The sequence below is a fragment of the Convolutriloba macropyga genome, chromosome 2, assembly GCF_964194025.1.
Source record: "Convolutriloba macropyga chromosome 2, txConMacr16.3, whole genome shotgun sequence".
Lineage (NCBI taxonomy): Eukaryota > Metazoa > Xenacoelomorpha > Acoela > Convolutidae > Convolutriloba > Convolutriloba macropyga.
The window spans coordinates 40284850-40299303 of NC_134469.1; the positions used below are offsets into that span (position 1 = coordinate 40284850).

A 14454-nucleotide genomic window follows, 5' to 3' on the forward strand; every position below is an offset into this window, starting at 1 on the left:
TCTCGGCCTATCAGTTTTCCGACCATCCTAATTGTTTCGGACTTTTTTTAATGTTACAAAACGTTTTCTTTAATATTAAATTTTGCTGCATTTTGTTTTTCTTGGTGACACTGGTTCAATTTTCACCATTTTTAAATCAGACCTGGAAGGTATTGAATTAGTGTTTCAGTACAAAAGCTAATGACCTCAGCTGCCTTTACGGTTTTTTTGTGAAGTCTTGAGGCTTCGAATTGCTTCCGGAGTTCCGGCTATGTTTTTTTTTTGTTTCGTCGTCTGACGCTCTTTTTTCGTTTTACATTTGTTCACACAGCAAAGCTGAAAAAGTCAAATTTTCTGAATGACTTCTTCCTCTCACTAACGGAATTTGCGCGCGTGATGTCGTTTCTCACTCGCTTTAGCAAAAGGTTTTAGGTTATTTGCGTGATTAGATTTTGATCATACGTGACTTACCTCACTCAATAAAATGACTTTTGCGCTTTAAAACTTAAGTTTAATTTGAATTTGTTTAAGGTCAAAGGAACTCATATATGCATTAAAGGTCCTTAATAGGAGGCTTCTGCGGAATCAATTCTAACAAGCTTTTTTAATTTATCGCTGAATGTTTTTTTACCTAGTTTTTTGAGCGACGTCGATTTTTTTTTCAATTTAGATCTGTATCTGTTTCTATCTCTATTATATGGCTCGTAGGTCTATTCTTTTGCAGCTATTCCGGCAATCTGCCGGCTATGTTTACCATTCAACTCAAAAGTATTGGAGAAGTGTCTTATCTTTTTAATCAGTTTTACCGGAGTGAATTTTGAAGCCGGAAATGAAACGCGTGAAAATTTTGGAGTGGTTTTAGTGTTGAACAATAATGAGTGTGGAGGGAAAAGAGGTTTTTTGTTCATACTGCTGTTTTTAGAGGAGAAATTGAGGTGCAAAAATCTAACCGGTCAAAATTTTCGTTCACATGCAGCTTTTAGTTTTTTGGTTTTTTAATTTCTTTCTGTTAGAGGTTTAATTAGATTTTAAAAAATTAAATTTATTCTGATAGTCTTTTCAAGTTGTTTGGTTATGATCTAAATAAGTTGTTATTTCGGAGGTTTTTCAGCCATTTTTGTTTTAGTCGGCTCAAACAAATTTTTGTGTACTGTTTTCTTTTATTGCACTCATTGGCTATTGAATTATTTTGGGATTTCAACTTGTTGCACTTTTGAGATATAAAACATTATTTTGATAAAATAACATAAAATCTAAAGTTTCACAAAAAATTGATAAAGTTGAAATTTTTTTTCAGTTTCTTGCAATTTTTTCAGATTTGTCAAAATCAGACATTTTTGTGAGCCTAATATGACTTTCCTATTGTTGCATGAGCATTTTAATGGTACCATTTTGCTTAAGGAGAGGGTTTCATTTTCATTAGCACTTTTTGTATAAAACTATTGAATTCAATTTATTTCAGTTCAGTTGGTTATTGGAGCTAAATATTTCATTATTACAGCTTTCCAAAGCTTTTTTTAGCTTTCTCATCGAATTTTTTGCAGTTGGTTTTCAAAGTAGTTTTCAAGTCATTTCAATGTTGTCTTCTGGTTTTGTCCCTGAATTGATTCAGGACTTGTCCCGCAATGTTTTATTGAATAATTTCGGAAGACAGGGAAGGATCTAAGATTTTAGTTTTTCCAATTTTAGCAATATTGTTTTAAAAAAGTTTGAATTTTTATTGACCATGAAGTGCCAATTAATTTTTTAAGATTCATGCTGATGGGTTAATGGACAGATTCGAGAAGCAGGCACAGAAATGGTTTTGAGAATATTTTTAAAAAAAAACTCAGACTCTTTACAAATTTTTTTTGCATTTTTCGGTTTTAATTTTTTCGCAATTTTTTGGCACCAATGAACCCCTAACAAGGTTTGTGCGTATGTTAATGAGTATTTTTAAGTGGATAATTTTTTATCTTTAAGGTAACAACTTCAAGAATTATAGCAATGATTATATTTTGTTTGGTTGTTTTGGTTTCTCCAATTTTGGGACTGTTTGCCTTTTTGGCTCCCAAGGTAATTTGATCAGACGCTTATCAGATTCAGTAGTTCTAAGTATCTCATTATTTAATTTGATTCTTTTGATTTTTTGTTGTAAGACACCTTTTTTCATGATTTTTAGCTTTCAAAACGGGATGAACAGGTAAAGCTCAGCGGGCATCAAGTTTCATTAGAAGGCCTTAGCCACGTTCAGTAGTCCTCAATTGCCTAGAGTGGTGAAGCTACTGAAAAGGCCTTAAATCAAGGTTAAAAGATCATGTTTAGAAGTTTTTGGGCAAAAATGTTTTTTTTAGCGTTTTTCCGTACTCCAAACATAAACACGCAAATTCATACTAATTTCAATTTTTCAGTTCTTCAAATCTTTTTGGCATATATGAGTTTTTCAGCACTAGGTGTCAAGGAAGCTCCTCTTGAAGTTTAATAATAGGCTACTGCGTAGAATTTAGTGGCAATGGAATGATTTTCAACGCTTTATAATCGAGAATTTTAGCAATTTTTAAAGAAAGCTTGCGATTTTAAATTTTTTCATGTTTATTATCATTATTGAAGTTTTCCCAGCCCCAGGAGACACGAAACTTCTTCCCTCTAGGGTTTGATAATAGGCTACTTAAAATTTTTTTAAGGCCATGGAATGATTTTCAACAAGTTTTAGCAAATTCTTTAAAACCTTTTTTCATGTTTTTCTTTGAGGTTTTGCCTTTCTCAAGGGTAAAGAAATCTCCTGTAGAGTTTGATAACAAGGTACTGCATAGTTTCTGTTGCAATAGAAAAGATTTCAACATTTTAATGTCACCAATTTTGGCAATTTTTTGATAAAAATTGCAACTTTGAAGTTTTTCTAAAGTATTGTCTTTTGTTCTGTTTTTTTTTTGCCTGCGTGGCCAGGCAAGTTCCTTTTGGATTTGATAATATGACACTGCTTGGTTGCTAGAGGGCAATGGAATGGTTTTCAACTTTTTAATACCAAGAATTTTTGCAATATTTTGATAAAGTTTGATTTTTTTCATTTTCTGAAATTTATTATCATGTTCCCGATTTATTGATCTTGACGAGCCGGTGAAACTACTTAAAGCTTGAAATAGGGATACTGGTTTGCATTTTTTTGTCATTATCTGAGTTTAACTATCTTTGCTGGCCAACAAAACGGGTAGACGACTGGCCAATTCTGGTAGACTGCTACTTGACAGAACTCCAGAGATAAAGTGTTTTTGAACTTATTTTAGCGAAATTTAAACTTTCTGTAATTTTTGCACTTTTCAGTTTTTTATAAGCATTTGTCATATTTCTCGTTTGTCTACCTTTAGTGGCAAATAAGTGTCTCTCAATGCGTGTGCGTGATTTAATGAGTATATTGAGTTGTATCATGTCTAGCCTTTAGGGTGAAGGCTTCAAGAGTTTTAGCAATGATTATTTTTTTGTTTAGTTTGTTCGATTTTTTTAGTTTCTGAACTACTATTGTCTTTTTGGCTGGGATTGTTCAATTGATCTTTCTTTTCAGGTACATTAGTTTTCAGCTTTCATTCAATTATTTGGATTGTATTTCAGGACTTGTCCTTCTATGTTTTTTACTTAGTCGAATACAAAAAATTCGCTTTACTTTAGTTCGCAGCTTGTTCCACATTTCGCGTGAAATCTTTGGCTTCTATAGGCCAGTTTTACTCTTCTCTCACTCTGCTCGAAGCGATTTTAGGCAGCAGTTGCTCAGCAAAACACTCTGGAATCAACGGAGTCAATGTCCAAAAGCAAAATCAAAATTAGAAACGGGAGAAACCGATAAAGCACAATTTTAGATACCCGCTGATTGAATTTTGTTTTGAGGTCTTAGTTACCATCTCTAATGCGTATTGGTATTGATACTAATTGTATCCTCTCATTAAGAAGCAGTAGTAAGTCTAACAGCGAAATGAAATCAAAGTAGTTTGCACTTTTAAAATGTTTTGTACATCAATCAATTTTATCCTTTTTCTGTTCTTTCAATCCTAATTGCGGTCATGGGAATCAATGGCGGCTGTTTTCCGGCAGTCGGGTGGGCATGTTTATAGTTGCTTTGGCTCGAAATTCTTGAGCTACTGAGTGTTCCCTGTTTTAGGTTCGATGCCTTGTCCAATCACGTGTTCGTGGGAGAATACAATGGTGCTATCTCAATGTTCCTCATCGGAGACACAGAATATCAGCTTATAACTACTTTTATCGGACATGAAGGTAGGTAAAGAGAACTAATGCTATCTTGATTAAAGACTGCCCTCTGAGCTTAAGTTGCTACCCCAGAAGAAAAATGATCATTTGAGAAAGGGGTATCTGAAAACAATCCAATTTCGGCTTATGTTATTCCCCTGCAATTGCGCAGCAACAGCTTTTCATTATTATTAATTGCTCTCGGAAAAAGTTTCACCCATTTATTTTAGTCGTGTTTTTCTGTGCAGAATGTTTGCTTGACCTTTCTTGTTCTAGGATGTTTTGCTCGCCTCTGTTTTCGAAAAAAGAAGAAGCAGGATAAACTGGTAAAACCCGAGGACATAAAAGTCCCGGTGTCGCTTTGTTAGAGCTTTTAGTGGGCTCTAAGTGTACGGTTTACTCAAATTGACCCTTTTCGTGTTAGTTTTTTAAATTTTCTACCCCGAATTTCCAATCTAACCCTCGCCCCACCTTTCCAATCTAACCCCCACCTTTGTTTCGGGTTCAGATTAAGTTATTTACAGCCGCCATGCGTAAACCTCTGAACAGCTATCAAGGCGCCCTCCTCGTTGCTTAACAGTTGTTTAACCGCAATTTTTCAACGTGTTTTCTGTAATTAGTAGCCTATCTTGCTGCTGGGTTCTCGAATCTTCAAAGTGTTTCTGAGGACAATTGTGGTTTGTGTTCAAGATATCTGTGAAATTCAACGGTAGTGGATAAAATAGGTTATTTGCATGCATGTAATTTCACTCAAAATTAGAGAATATGGTTTCTTTTTTATTTTACAACTGTAAGCTGAGTACCTATATTGCGGTGCGCGTACTTTTTGGTTTGTATTGGTGCTCTGCCTTTTTACAATCCAAAGGATTTGGGTTGCATTGGTGCGCTGTCTATTTTTATAGCTGCGAAGATGTAAGCTGAGCGGAGCTATATTGCGGTGCTCTTTGTTTTTTTTACAATTCAAAGAATTTAATTGTATTGGGGCGCTGCCTTTTTTGTAAGAGCTGTTCATACATTTTCATGATTTTTAAAGTAAAATTGGAGTAGTGATGTTGGTCACGCCGAAACAGGAAGCGGAGCAAAAACGGTATTTGAACAAATGTCCGTTTCTCGCTAGTGGTTTTTTGTTCACATACGGCAATTTCACTTTGGTTTTTACTGTTTTTTCAATTTTTTGGTTCGGATTTTTAAATAGTTTTCTCAAGCTATTCATAGTTCATTCTAGGCCGAGTTTTTTGTTAGAATCAAATTTACATTTCTCGCTAGTGGCTTTTTGTTCTTGCTAGCGGCATTTTGACATTGATTTTCTGTTTTTTTTTGTTTTGATCTGATTTTTTTAGAAATGGTTTTCCCACTTCACTCATAGTCCGTTCTAGTTCTAGTTTTTTGTTTAGTCAATGAAACCTCTTTGAATTGTACGTCAGGACTTGTCCTGCTATGTTTTGTTTCGTCGTCTGACGCTCTTTGTTTTTCATTTGATCACACATCAAAGCTGAAAAAGTCAAATGTTCTGAATTACTTCTTCCTCTCACTAACGGCGTTTGCGCGCTTTACATTATTTCTCTCTCTCTCTCTCTCTCTCTCTCTCTCTCTCTCTCTCTAGCAAAGGCTTTAAGATCATTTGCTTGATTAGATTTTGATCATATGTGAGTTACCTCACTCATTAAAATGACTTTTGCATTTAGGTTTAATTTGAATTTGCTTAAGGTCAAATGAACTCATATTTGCAGTAAAGGTCCCTAATAAGAGGCTTCTGCGAATGAATTTCAATTTTTTTTTAAAAAAATTTAGCGCTGACTTTTTTAAATTGTTCTCGTAGAGAAGCAATTTTTGTAAATGGGTGTCTTTTTTATGCAAAATTTTTGCTTGACCGTTTTGACTTTTAAGCCCTTGACTTTTTACGTTTCGTGTGATCTAAAATTCTCTCTCAATCACAATTTCAAAAAGCTGGACTCAAAAAGCGGTAATTTAAAACTAAAAGTCAAATGAAAAATGCGCGGAAACTGGTGCCATTTTTCACTTAAAATCTTAATCGTGGTATGTTTCTATCTCTGTTGCACGGCACGCAGGTGTAGTCTTTGGCAGGTATTCCGGAAATCTCCGGCTATGTTTAAGATCTGTTCACGCTTTTTTCAGCTTTTTAACGTCAACGAGAAGTCAAATTAGAGTGGTTGTTTTAGTCACGCTAAAATACTAAAGGGAGTGAAGATTAGAGTAGTTTTAAGGCGTGATTTTTTTACTACTTTTAAAGTTGTGTCAGAAATTGGTGTTTGAACAAATTTTGTGTTTTTGAGTGTGAGTTTTTACGTGCGTCAATTTTACTTGTTTTCAGAGTTTCTTTGCCTTGAGTGCTTTTAGTATGATACATATATGTTCTAATTGCGGCTAGATGAAATTGCTAGAGTTCATCAAGGGGCAGCTGAAACTTTTTATGACCTGAACACTTGTCAAAAACCATAGAATATTTGGTTTTGCCCACTTCTAAAAATTCTGTTGTCTTATCACTTAGTATCATCAATGACAGGTCTCAATGGTTGAGAATGGGGCGCCAAAGAACCTAATTAATGGTCCGAGTTAAAAGCTTTTTTTCATGACTTTGACACTACTTTTTCTTAAAAAATGAGTTTATTTTGAGTTTTTGTTGTACTTTTGTAATTTTGTTGTCTTAGTTTTTTTGTCATTAATAACAGGCCTCATAGGTTGCTAATATGGGGTATTTTAGTCGATTAAATTGTTCCTGTTCGAAGCTGATGCCTTCTATGACTTTGACATCAGTTGTTTTCATTTTTTTTTTAGAATTTTTGAGTTTTGCTAAATTTTCTTGTGAACTTATTATTTTATTTTTCTGTCTCATTATTGACCGTTTTCATTGGTTTCTATAGAAGTCTTTCTTTCTGTTTAAAATCTTTTCAATTCATAGCTATTACTTTCTTTGACTTATACGCTGCCCGTTTTTTAAAAAAATCTATTTTTGAATTTTGCATGTTCTTAGTGGCATGAGTTCTTAGAATTATTGTTTAGTCTTGTTTTTCTTGTGGTAAAATTGCCTAATCTTAATGGTGTCGAACTAATTGTTCTCATTGTACATCTAACGCGGCTTCTTTGTCATGTCAAAGCTATGTCAATTTTTTGAACTGTAACTCAGAACTTGTCCGTTTTTCTTTATTTTTTCACACATTTTTCAATTACTTTAATCTTTCAAAACGAGATAAACAGTTAAGGTCCAGTGGGCTTTAAGTTTCATTAGAGGCCCAAATTTAGCTTTGGTAGCCTTGCAAGTGCTTAGAGGGGTGAAGCTGTTGGGAAAGCCTTATTTCAAAGGTTAAAATGTTACTTTTTAGGAGTTTTTAAGCTCAAAATGGTGCCCTTTTTTACGTTTTGTCATTTTGCGAGTTTTTTTGTTTGCTTAGTCTTGAATTGACGTTTGCCAAAGTGGATAAAGGTCCTTTGCAGGATATAATTACCTGCGATTTTCATTTTATGAGCTCTATAATTTGGTAATGCAAATATAATCAAGAAAAATTATTCTATTTGCATTTTTTTTCAAATTTTATGAAAGTTTTGGTCCTTTTTTGAGTTTTCCGGCCTCAAGGGCCGTGAAGCCTCCTTAAAGGTTGGAAATTAAGTTGCTTCATTGTTTGTAATGGCAATGGAACGGTGTTGAACGTTATAATGTCACAAGTTTTGGCAACATTTTGAAAAAACTTTTATTTTTGAAGTTTTTTTTTCTTAAGTTTTCATTTATTGAGTTTTTCTAGCCTCAGGATCCAGAAAAACTCCTTTAGGGTTTGATGGTAGATTTGTGCATTGTTTTTCAGTGGTAATGAAACATTTTAATAATGCGAATTTCATCAATTTTTAGAGCTTTTCCAAGGGTTGTGTTTGGGTTAGTTGTATTTAATTGGATCTAATTTGGCCTTTAGGGTAAAAGGCTCAAGTTTTAGCATTGACTATAATTTTTGTTTAGTATGTCTCATTTTTGTTTTTAACTTTTCAGATTGTTTTTCTTTATGGCGGTTTTCAACTGATCTGCTGATCAGGTACAGTAATTCTAAGTTGTTAATTCAGTTCTTTAGGTTGTTTTTCCAGACATGTCTTGATATTTTTGTAAGATATTTTCACAAGTTTCACGAGATATTTCACGAGGTTTCAAATCATTGGAGGCTCTTAGCCGCGTTCCGTAGTCCTCCAAGTGCTTAGAGTGGTGAAGCTACTGGGAAGGCCATAACTCAAGGTTGAAAGGTCATTTTTAGGATTTTTTGAGCCCAAAGTTTTCCAATTTTTTGCGTTTTTTCGTGCTCCGAACATCAACACGCAAATTTATACTATTTTTTTACGATTTTTTTAATTCTTCAAAAAGTTTTGTCATATTTGAGTTTTTCTGCCTTAGATGTCAAGGAGCATTTACTTGGGTTTATTAATAGGTTACTGCGTAGTTTTTAGTGGCAATGGAATTGTTTTCAACAGGGGCCGAAAACCTCCTTTCGGATTTGATAAGTTACCGAAAAATTTTCAATGGCCATGGAATGGTTTTCAACAGTTGAATATCACAACAGTTTTAGCAATTTTTCTTTTCAAACTTACATTTCTCAACTTTTTAAAGTTTGTGTTTTAGGTTTATCCAGCCTCAAGAGACAAGGAAGCTCATCTAGGGATTGATAATAGGTTACTGCATAGTTTCTAGTGGTAATAGATTTTTTTTACATTTAAATATCTTCGATTTTAGCAATGTTTTGATAAAACCCAGTAGCTGAGAAACATCCTAGGGTTTTTAGGATTTGATATGTAACTGCATAGTATCAAGTGATAAATGGCGGTATTAATTTGATCTGGTCAGGTACAGTCGTTCTAAGTTTTTCATTCATTTCTTAGGATTGTATTTCAGGACGTGTCTTGCTATGTTTTACATGTTTTCACACTTTTCTGCTTGAGTTTGAGATTTTGAAATAGGATAAACAGGTAAAGCTTGGCAGCCATTAAGTTGCAAAAGAGTAGCTCAGCTCGTTTTAATAGCTTTTTAGGTGAGGTGCTTAATGTGCTGAAACTGCTGTAAGGCCTAAATTCAAGGTGAAAAGGTCAGTTTTCGGTGTTTTTGAGCCTTGAATGCACCGATTTTTCTCTTATTTTTGCAAATTGTCTTCAAGGTTATGTTTATTTGATTATTTTCAAAGTTGGCCAGTTTATATGGCTATTATGCTACGTGAAATATACGTTTATGCTAATGAATTAATGGATTAATGGAATGTTTTTAACTATCCAGAGCCAATGACAATATTTCCCTGAATTCTTCAGATTGTTGTACAGGACTTTGTTTTTTATGTCCCTTTTCACAATCAATTTTTTTTACAGTATTGGTCTGCGATTTTTTCCAGATCTGTTCACACTTTTTTCACGTCAGTGAGCAGCCAAAATAGAGTGGTGATTTTTATCACGCTGGAGTAGTAAAAGGAGCGAAAAGAGAACAGGTTTGGGGCGTTTTTTTTAAAGTAGCTTTAAAGTGGATGTCACGCCCCTATTTCGTTCCTTATAGTTACGTGATGATTTTCCCTTAAATATCCATAAATAAGTGCTATAAATTAGTTCATATTCAGTTAGTTTCAAGGCTATTTATAGCCAGTATTTCCATCTAGGCCTGCAACCCCTAATTTGTTTATGTTTATGAAAAACAACCGCAGATTGACAGTTTTACTAGCAAACACTTCAAGTGCCTAAAAGCCTCAATATTTACTTTTTTGAGTTTCTTGATGATAAATTCACATAATCAGTAAATAACTTCATAAGAGATTATGTACTTGGTGAAGTACTTATTCTGATAAAGTAGGTGCTAATACGGAATTGTATATGTACTGAACAAACACCAAGAGACGTAAAAAAGCCGGAAATTGCCCAACTTGTAAATCAGTAAATATTTGCGAAGGACCAATACAACTCGAGGCACAACCCTGCGGAACGACGATCTCCAGAACACCGGAGAACCAGCCTGACAATCAGTTGCCTATAATCTCATAAAAACTTGATAAAACTTGAGAAACTTCTTGTTAAAATTATTAAACAATTCTTGCTAAAATAATTAAAGATTGAACTGGAAATTCTCTTGAAAACCTCCAAGTTTGATAAACTAAGTTACAGATGAAATAGCGACTAACTTAACTTTAAAATGCAAGGCAAACTAGTGGATATATCACGCATCTGAACCGCTCAATAAAATGCTATTACTAGCTAATTTTATTCAAAATATATCTGCTAAAAATCGCACTGTGAAACACCAAAATAAGTCCTTGTAAAATGCCAATTATTCAAGTTAATTACTTCTAATATAAACCTCAATAACACCACGAGGAACACTATTGAAAATCAGTGCGTAACATGTTGACAGGAGTTATTAACTGTTTTCCAGTTTAACGAACCGATTTTTCGATAAATTCCTCGATAAATTTGATATTTTCTTCTTTTATTTTGTTGTTTTCTTTCTTCTCTTCTTCTTCATTACCTTAAGAGCCTCCAATCATCCAGAATCACATCCAGCACTTCCTTCTCGACCAAAATGATAACGCACAAAGCAGTAACAAAGGAAAGAATGGGTGGAAACTGTGTTTGTGTCTTTGTGGACTAAGTGTAACAACAATTCAAAAGTGTTTGAGTGGACAATAACTGGAGCAAACTCAACCACAGCTGCCACAACGGACAAAAACAACACAGGGTATTTGCAAACGAGGATATTGTGAGTAAATGAATTTGTAAAATTAATTTTGGTGCTTTATTTATGTCAATTTATAAAGAACAAATTCTCCCCGCTATTAATAATTGTCGCTCTTCCCCCAATTTTGTTGAACATATTGAAGGAAACCACATTAATTATACCCAAAACAACAGTAAAACGCAAGCTCAGATGGTAACCGCTTTTTCCTCTTCCTTTTATAAGTCTATCGTTATTTATGTGCTAGATAAAGATGACAAACGTGTTGCAATTTATTGGACAGCAAAAAGTTTAAATCAGAAATCTCGTAAATTTGGACTTATCCGTCACAATCTTCAATCTGATAAAGAAATTAACCTTGATAACATCATCACTGATTATCAGATAACATCAGAATAATAAATTACTGAAACCATAACTTAATTATTAACTAAAAAAGAGGGCAAAACAAAAGTTTAAACAAAAATAAAAAACAATTATTTTTTGTTTCCCCGCCCAGCTCCGGAGGTTAATGAATCAAACAGTGACTTCGGTCATTATGCTGTTGCCTATTTGAGTGCAGCTTCCACAAGGCCTGTGCGGTCGTGGTCCCCACGAATTTTCCTAGACTAAGGGGCACTCTTTAGAGGTGAGACTTCGGCGGCCCATACGGCTTCAACGATATAAGTCTGACGATTCGACCGGAGCTTTAGGAATAGGTTTATAAGCAGCCCATCTTTATTATTTTCTGAACGAATGGTTTCAGTAGTTTCTTTTCTGATATTCTTGTGCTATTCATTTAACTGTTTTCATCTCTTAAAACCCCTTAATCTCTCCATTAAGTTAAGTTAAGTGTGCTATTTAATACTTTAGAACGAAAATAAGACTGATTGAACGAAAAGTATATAATCTAATCGGGTAAAAAGCAAAGTGGCACACGCGCAGATCAACATCACGCCTTTTTCCGGATCAGAAACGGACAATTTTAACGAGTTTGAACAACTAATAACAGGTGCAATTGGAGTTGCAGCAATCGCAAACGCGCAACAAGCGAACTTTTTAGAGAACCAAAAGTTTAATCCAAAAGTTTAATCCAAAAACAGACACTGTTAAAAAATTCTTAGTAAAGTTAAGAACTGAAGCCAATAAAGCATATCCAGCACCTGAAATAATAGTAGCGCCAGCAAGAGTAGGCGACCCAGAAGCTCTTAGATTCGAAAGAGAGACAGCAGCAAGAGATTCTGCCCTTCAGATGTCAAAATCGAAAAAATGAGCAAATAAAGCGCTTCTTTATTAAGTCTATGCCAAACTGGCTTAAGCCTAAGCTCTTAGAAAGGCCAGAAACAGATACAATAGATCAGTTATGCACCTTAGCTAGCCAACAAATTGCAAAAAGGGAGATGTGTAATAGAGAAGAGTATTTTGACGACGGATTTAATGAAATAACGGAAACAAACACTGATAAAATGTTGAAAGCAATAACCACTATTTCAAATAATCAAAAAGAACTTGAGCAAAAACTTGAGCAGAGAATAGCACCTAAAAATGAGCCACCAGAACAAGACCCAGTTAATATTTTTACACCACATTATCCAGAGCAAGTTTATAAACAAAGTTATAGACAAAATTTCCGCCCCCAAAACCAAAATTATCGACCAAATTATCCCCAATATCAGTCTAGTTATCTCCAATTTCAGCCAAATTATCGGCCCCAGCAACAGTACGCCCCCCGTTTTAATAATTACTGAGAGTTTAGACCACAATTTAATACCCCTAGACCGTTTTATTATAATGAACAGCCACAAACTCGGAATTATTGGACCGAATCTTCAGATAGTCCCCCATTTATTCACCCATCTCATGTTAATAGACCTGTTTATCGGTTTCCAACAAAAAATACCCCTCAAAACCTTCTTAGACAGGGTATAGTTTATGATAGTCCAGCACCAGTACACAACCGATATAGCACGCAACAATCAAATCAGTTTAATCGTGCAAGTAACTCTCAAAATAGAAATATGAGAGGTATGAATTTCCCATTTAATCAACAAAAAAACTAATGAAGCCACCCAACTTAAAAAAAAACAAAATAAAAATTATGAAAACTCAGTTAACTATTATAACGAAAGCACGTCTAGTCCTAGTTTAGATAAAGTAATAGAACCAGTTTATAATAAAAATAATAAAGCATAGAAAACGCAAAAGTAATAATAATAAAAGTAAAGTTAATAATTCTGTGCAACTCCCAACACAAGTACCTCAACCAGTACCAAAGCCAATACCACATGTGCAGCAACTATTCAGCATTGTCCCACTTTTAGGCAGAACATTATCCTATGTTAAAGTTAAATTTAATGGAGAATTAGAAAGACGCGCACTAGTTGATACAGGAGCATTTGCAAGTGTGATAAGTCGTGAGTTTTACAAGGAACTAATAAATACAAATATCAATTCAATAACAGAAATAGAAAAGCCTGATCTAGATAAAGTTAAAATGGCAAACGGAAATATAGTTAAAATTGACAAAGAAATTAAAGTTACATTTAAATTGGGCACACAAACATTTACAGAAGATTTCCTTGTTTTAATTGTCACAACTCCTGTAATATTAGGCAACCCATTCTTTGTTAAACATAAAGTTAGCATCTGCCCAGGACAAAGTTATATTAAATTCCCTGATCAAACACTTCAAATAAATGAAATAAAGCCAGAAAAGCAACCTAGAAGAGTGGTAAAACGCAAAAAATTTGGAGTTTATACACAGAAAAAGCAAGTTTTACAGCCGAATCAACAAGCAGTATTAGAATGTAAGCTTTATGATAAACTAGAATCATTCACTGACCTTTGTGGAGTAATAATTCCAAACGAAATCTTTGAAAAAGATAGTGAAGTAATATTAACATCATCTCTAAGTAAAGATGCTGAAAATAACATTCTCTACATCTATGTCCTGAACATTACTGACCACCCAATTACCATAAATAAAGGCGAAGAAATAGCCAAATTCTCATTCTTAACATCAGACCAAGCTGAAAAGTTGTTAGAAGTAGATCCTCAATTAATAAATGTTGCAAAAGTGAGCGAAAATTACTTAACAGAAATAAATCAATTAATTCAAGTTACAGACACCCCGAAAAGAAAATCTCAACCTGCGAAACCGGCCCCGGAATATGGAAAACTATGGTTCCCAACGCCTGAAACGTGCCCAGATCCGACAAATTTGTCGCCCTTGCGGAGAGATATCTATGAGCAACTGCTAAAACTGCAAGAAATGGAGAAATTAGATCCAAGGGGTAATCATCAGGATAAAATAACATTTTTGAGCAAGTTTCCGTGGGAAAAATCAGCCCTCAATGATGAGCAAAAAGTAGTAGTAGGTGAACTACTAGTCGAATTTAGTGATATCTTTGCGAAACACAGATTTGATGTTGGATATAATACAGATTTAAAAATAAAGTTAACTCCAGAAAGAAGCATACCAATTTACGAACAAGGCCCTCCAACGCCCGTCCATTTGAGAAATGAGTTACAAGTAGAACTCGCACTAATGCATTTTTACGGACTAATAACAACTTTGTCTCAAT

At 34.3% G+C, this 14454-nt stretch overlaps 2 protein-coding genes across 2 annotated transcripts in view; both read left to right on the forward strand.

Moving 5' to 3' along the window:
- Positions 1–14454, forward strand: part of LOC142358655 (WD repeat and FYVE domain-containing protein 1-like) — an 88712-nt gene that overhangs the window by 14466 nt on the left and 59792 nt on the right. Inside the window, exon 5 of the mRNA XM_075410139.1 lies at positions 4109–4221. Within this exon, the coding sequence (XP_075266254.1) occupies positions 4109–4221 (113 nt within the window). The remainder of the gene's footprint in view (positions 1–4108; positions 4222–14454) is intronic.
- Positions 1–14454, forward strand: part of LOC142358656 (trafficking protein particle complex subunit 12-like) — a 190526-nt gene that overhangs the window by 2233 nt on the left and 173839 nt on the right. The window lies entirely within an intron of this gene.